Raw genomic sequence first — 5,878 nt, forward strand, 5'->3', positions numbered from 1 at the left:
AGGAGACGGAAATGCTAGGGCAGATCGATTGGTTTCATTGACACAAAATAGTCCTGTCCCACCACAGACATTAGCTAGAGAAGCTCATACCATCTTTCTCCAAAATGCAAAAGGTCTCCATAGGGAGTTTCAGATACCTTTAGAAGAGGCTCGGGCTATTGTCAAACCATGTCCTATTTGTAGTTTTCACAATCAAGGCAGTGGATTGCGTCTTGGGGTAAACCCTAGAGGATTACAGGCTAATGAGTTGTGGCAAATGGATATTACTCATGTCACCATTGGTACTTACAGTCATTACATCTTGGCTGCAGCTCAGTCTGGTAAGAAAGCACGGAATGTTGAGCGACATTTAGTAAGTTGTTTTGCAGTTATGGGAGTTCCACGATCTATTAAAACAGACAATGGGCCTGCTTATTGTAGTAGTAGAATTAAGCAGGTGATGCAATCATGGGGAATCAAACACATAACAGGGATTCCACATTCCCCCACGAGTCAGGCAATAGTAGAACGAACTAATGGTACCTTAAAACAATATCTGAACAAATTTAGGGAGATTAAAGATACACAAGAACGATTATTGCGTTGTTTATTTGTTCTAAACTTTTTATATATTTTTGGAAACAGTGATTTGCCTGCAGCAGTACGTCATAGTGCGCCTGAAGCAGAGAAAACTCAAAGTCCAATATGGGTTGGCTATAGGGATCCAAAAACAGGACTGTGGGGAGGACCTAGCAAGGTACTGTACTGTGGACGTAGTTATCTTTGTGTGTCTACCCCCACAGGGCCTGTCTGGGTGCTGAGCCGATGGACTAAACCTGCTGATCCCAGTGATTTACCTTCAGCTGATCCAGAAAATTTAGCAGATACTTCTTGTTCTCTATCATCAACATAGAGACAGGATCTGATGAAGTCTCACATGAAAATTTTGTGTACAATACCAAATTGTGAATGTTATCTTTTGTATGTTACATTTGTAATGTGTGTAAGGAAAAGTGGTGGATACATTCTAAGTGGGGTCGGTCCCCAAGAGGGATTTGTACAGAGTGTTACAATTTTGAAAGAACTTTAACTGAGATTGTATTACAGGAAGGTGTACAAACGAGACAATTTGAGAAAGGATCTGATAAATGGTGAGAGATTTTTGTTTCTGGGATAAATCCAGAATATTATTGTTATCATCCCAATATCCCTTTACCATATATTCTTGAAATAACCACAATACGTTGTCGTAAGACACTTACACAAATCAGGTGTGATATCCCAGGGGTAAAAAATAAAAATTGGGGGCAATTTTTAAAACGGCAGTCTCGAGAGAAAAGGTCTTTCCTTGAAAGTTATCCCTGCTGCTGAGAAGATGGAACACCCCGTTGTTCGAAACAACCGAATCGACGGGCGAGGCAGAGGGGTAAAAGAAAAGGGAAGCAAGATCTCACATGGGATCCAGCCAAGATGCTGGCTGAACTGCTGCAATCCTTTTTAAGTCCTTAAGGGACTACCCCTGATCAGGTTGTTGTTGTGGTTTACCATGATGAGGGAAAATGAAGGGTTTTTGATTGACATGGATGAGAGACAAAATATGTGGGTAACATGGGCTAATCAAACTGGACAAAATAATTTTTACCTTTCAATGGCTACCCCTTCGGATCCTTTTCGAACTTGTTTAGTTGGTGCACCTTTAGATGATTCACTCAAGGCCACAATGTTTAAAAACTGGACAAACAATTGAAAACCCCCAAGGAAGCAAACAAAACATTATGTGAAATTCCATCAGGTAGATTCAGAATCAATATCTGTGACAGAGGCTTAATTCAGGCAAATCCCATTGGAGCTCAAAATCGGTACATTGCTACAGGTTTAAATGTTACTGGGTCAGAACCACAAGAGTTAAGACTATTATGTCCAGCCCCTAGCAGTTACTGTTTAACTTTTGTCAATTGGGCTAGGAATAATTATGCAGAAAAGTCTCATGGGCCAAATGGCACAAATGTTTCTCCACAAAATTTGTTATACTTGCAAAATAATAATGTATATTGTGGCAATTGGACTCGTAAATTAAATTCTAGCAGTACAGTTCTACAATTACCACCTGGTATTTTTCTAATTTGTGGAGATCGTGCATGGCAAGGACTGCCAGCAAACATTAATGGAGGACCTTGTTATTTTGGGAAATTGACATTGTTTGCACCCACTATTCAACAACTATTAGGAGCCAATAGAACCAGGTTACGAAAAAGGAGAAGTGCGTTTCAGTTGGGACCAGAATGCAAAGATCAGGTTGAGCTTTGGGAACATCCTACAGTGATTGTGTCATCTATTTTTACACCCGGAGTATCTAGTGCTCAAGCCTTAACACAGTTACGACGACTGGCATGTTGGACAGGAAAACAGTTTAACATTACATCAAAGGTTTTATCTGACTTGCTTTTGGATATGAATAGTGTTAGGCATGCTGTATTGCAAAATAGAGCTGCTATTGATTTTTTGCTATTAGCACAGGGCCATAGCTGTGAAGAGTTTGATGAGATGTGTTGCATGAATCTCTCTGACCATTCAGTGTCTATTCATGCTCGTCTTCAACAAATACAGAATAATATGAAAAAATTAACCATGGAAACAAATCTATTAGAAGAGTGGTTTCAATCCCTTGGTCTCACAGGATGGTTAAAAAATTTAGCACAAATGGCAATTGTTGTTATATTGATCATTGTAATTGTGTTACTGTTTATTCCTTGCATACTGCAATGCTTGCAAAACATGGTAAAAAAAGCTACTTCTACAGTTTTGTTAGTACAAAAAGAAAACAGAGGAATTGTGGAGGAATGGCTAGAGAGCAAAGGTCATATTCCCATGCAGCAGTTAGCTGGGAAAGAGTTAGAAAATGGAGTACAGCTGGTGTGAGATGTTGCAAAGTTCAGGAAGGCCTTAGTGATAACTGTTAACTGAGAACAGGATGCTGTGATCAGAAGAATGTGAATTCAGCATAGATGAGCGATCACAGGAATGTAGAATTAGGTGGAGTTAACCTTAAATGAAATGTCCAATAATGAGCTTTCTTTTGCACTACGTATGAGCCTAATTACTGACGCTATATAAGTGGCTTTAGAGTTGCTAAAAAATGAGACTTGCTGATCATTCATATTGAGTGCTGCATTTTCTCCCACCGTACTCATCAGTACAGCACAGCCCAGCTACAACAGGGACATGGGACTATCCTTGAGGCATCCCCCAGGGGCGGTGCTGCCCCCTGTTCAGGCAGCCCCTCATTGGTCTGTGCCAGGAGGGCACACGAAGGAGGCGACCCTGCCCTCGGCTAACGCCGCCGGGGCACAGGTTACGCCTACAGGTTCCGTGGCACCCCCGTTCAACCCACTGGGGGCCCTGGCGATCCCGGGGGAGCCAGCCTCGGGACCCGAGACAGAGCTGCCCCCCGGCTCCGCCGGGGGAGAGGGAGAGCTCAGCCCTGCTCCCACATCTGGAGTTGGAGTCAGAGCCAGACCTCTCATCCAGGGCAGAGAAAGCAGCTATTGATTGGGCACAAGTGGATGCACAGGTGTTCAGAACATGATCACACTCCTGCCAGATCTTCAGCAACTGAGCCAGGTGTGGGTGGTAAGCTACCACCATAGCCCCGATCAGGCAATTGCCTAATGCGTCCCAAGCTGGTTTCTAAAAAACCACTTCAACAACAGGGAAAGTCCCTCAGCTCTTCCATAAGTATACAATTGCCGAAAGTCAGCATCTGTGCCATCAATCCATTTCTGACCAAAAAGAGCACGCCACACAACCACAACCAGGGCCTCTGCAGGAGAAATTCTAAAAGCAGCCATAGCCCAGGGCCAGAGAGTGTCACCTGCAATACACATCAGGGGCCACCAGATGTTGCTGCTGGAGATGAACAGGAACACACTAACCCAGCTCGAGGTGTGGTGAAAGGAAGAGAGCTTTATTTATTCTTCCAGAATTTATAAGTTTCTGATCACAGCCAGGGCTTGGATGGTCAGGATAACACTTTCCCAACCGCACTGGCTGTGAGAGGTGTCCATCAAAAGATATATATCAGAAAAATATGTACACATATCTATGTTTACAGTTACTGTCCCGGGAAAGTCTCTAGAAAACTATGTCAGCAAGCTCAGAAGCTGAGTTTTCAGGGTGGCATGACACCACCTGCACATGTAAGCAATTGGGGCGTTTACCACCAAGTATGTGGCAGGGACAGGGACATGGATGGGGCTGGACTGGGTGTGGTGACAGAAGAGGCCATGGCACCATCTGCACACTTTCCCTGTGGCCTCTCCTCCAGGTGATAAGGGGAAAGGAGCTCTCAGCCACCCGCTCCTACAGCCAAGGGGCCACTGGGACATTGCAGTAGCTCGTGGAAGCCAGGGGCCATTGTGACAGTCCAGAACCTCATGTAACTGAGAGCACATTGTGACACAGCGGTACCTCTTGAAACCAAGGAGACCATTGGGATAAGATGGAAGCTCATGGAACCAAGGAGCTGTGGAAGAATGGCTAGAGAGCAAAGGTCATATTCCCATGCAGCAGTTAGCTGGGAAAGAGTTAGACAATGGAGTACAGCTGGTGTGAGATGTTGCAAAGTCAGGAAGGCCTTAATGATAACTGTTAACTGAGAACAGGATGCTGTGATCAGAAGAATGTGAATTCAGCATAGATGAGCGATCACAGGAATGTAGAATTAAGTGGAGTTGACCTTAAATGAATTATCCAATAATGAGCTTTCTTTTGCACTATGTATGAGCCTAATTACTGACGCTATATAAGTGGTTTTAGAGTTGCTAATAAACGAGACTTGCTGATCATGAGAGCATGAGGCTTGTCTTCCGCGACTCCGGTAAATCCCGACAATTCAGGATGAAAACTATATGGATAGATGCTAATATCATAATTTAATATCTGTTCTCTATTATATCTGTGTGTAAATAAAGAAGTTCCATATGACAGTAATGGATATTAAAAATATTGAAGTCAAGAGGATTTTTTTGTTTTTTATTTTGTTAGAAGCAGTGTGAAAGTGCTTTTAATGAAGGTGCTTTTTGTTTTTCATTCGGTTAGAGGCTAAAAGGCAGGGCTTTTAAATGATCGCTATAGAAATGAAAATATAGAAATCTATAATAAAGAAAAATATATAAGGACATATATATATATATATAGCCATAAAAAAGAAATAAATACAAGTAGTACAAATCTAGACAAGTAGATTTATATTCAGTATGAAAAATATAATGATGGATGCTAATATAATATATTTTAATATTTGTTATGTTGTATATCTATGTGTATAAATAAAGAAGTTCAATATGATAGAAATAGATATTAAAAATATTGAAATCAAGTGGAATTTTTTTTTTTATTTTGTTAGAAGCAGGTCTTTTGAATAAATAATATAGAAAAGAAAATATACACATCTATAATAAAGAAATAAATATGGGGAGATATACATATACTTATATATAGCTATAAAAAACAAATAAATCCAAGTAATCTAATCTAGACAAATAGATTAATATTCCGTATGGAGACTATACGGATAAATGTTAATATAATAAATTTTAATATTTATTATGCAATATATCTATGTGTATAAATATAGAAGATCAACATTGTAGAAATAGATAATAAAAATATTTATTTTTATTAAATTTATTAAATTTATATTAATTATTTTTTAGTATTTATATTGTTATATTAAAAATATTAAAATAAAAGATATTTTCTCAATATCCCCCAACATTCCAGAAACATCCCACAAAATTCCCGAAATCTTCTCAAAACCCAACCATTTTCTGGCAACATCTCACAATATCTCCACCAGTTTCCACAAAAACAAAGAAAAATCCCTCAAATTTTTTCAAGT

The 5,878-nt window shown here is 40.1% G+C and overlaps 1 protein-coding gene across 1 annotated transcript; it reads left to right on the top strand.

Moving 5' to 3' along the window:
* The first annotated feature begins 1,528 nt into the window (after positions 1 to 1,528).
* On the top strand, positions 1,529 to 2,898 carry LOC148182493 (syncytin-A-like). Its single transcript, XM_088067907.1, has 2 exons — positions 1,529 to 1,578; positions 2,064 to 2,898. Exons 1-2 carry the CDS (start codon positions 1,529 to 1,531, stop codon positions 2,896 to 2,898), a joined length of 885 nt encoding a protein of 294 aa, XP_087924033.1.
* Positions 2,899 to 5,878: the final 2,980 nt, after the last annotated feature.

The sequence above is a fragment of the Pseudopodoces humilis genome, chromosome 29 (assembly GCF_049639895.1).
Source record: "Pseudopodoces humilis isolate 2021_Gansu_Grassland_sample_001 chromosome 29, ASM4963989v1, whole genome shotgun sequence".
Taxonomy (NCBI): domain Eukaryota; kingdom Metazoa; phylum Chordata; class Aves; order Passeriformes; family Paridae; genus Pseudopodoces; species Pseudopodoces humilis.

Bases quoted from the DNA above. Each gene is read 5' to 3' on its own strand.
- LOC148182493 (XM_088067907.1), top strand. From the start codon at position 1,529: ATGAGGGAAAATGAAGGGTTTTTGATTGACATGGATGAGAGACAAAAT. The intron at 1,579-2,063 runs GTGGGTAACATG...ATTAAATTCTAG, and splicing joins ATGGATGAGAGACAAAATAT to CAGTACAGTTCTACAATTAC.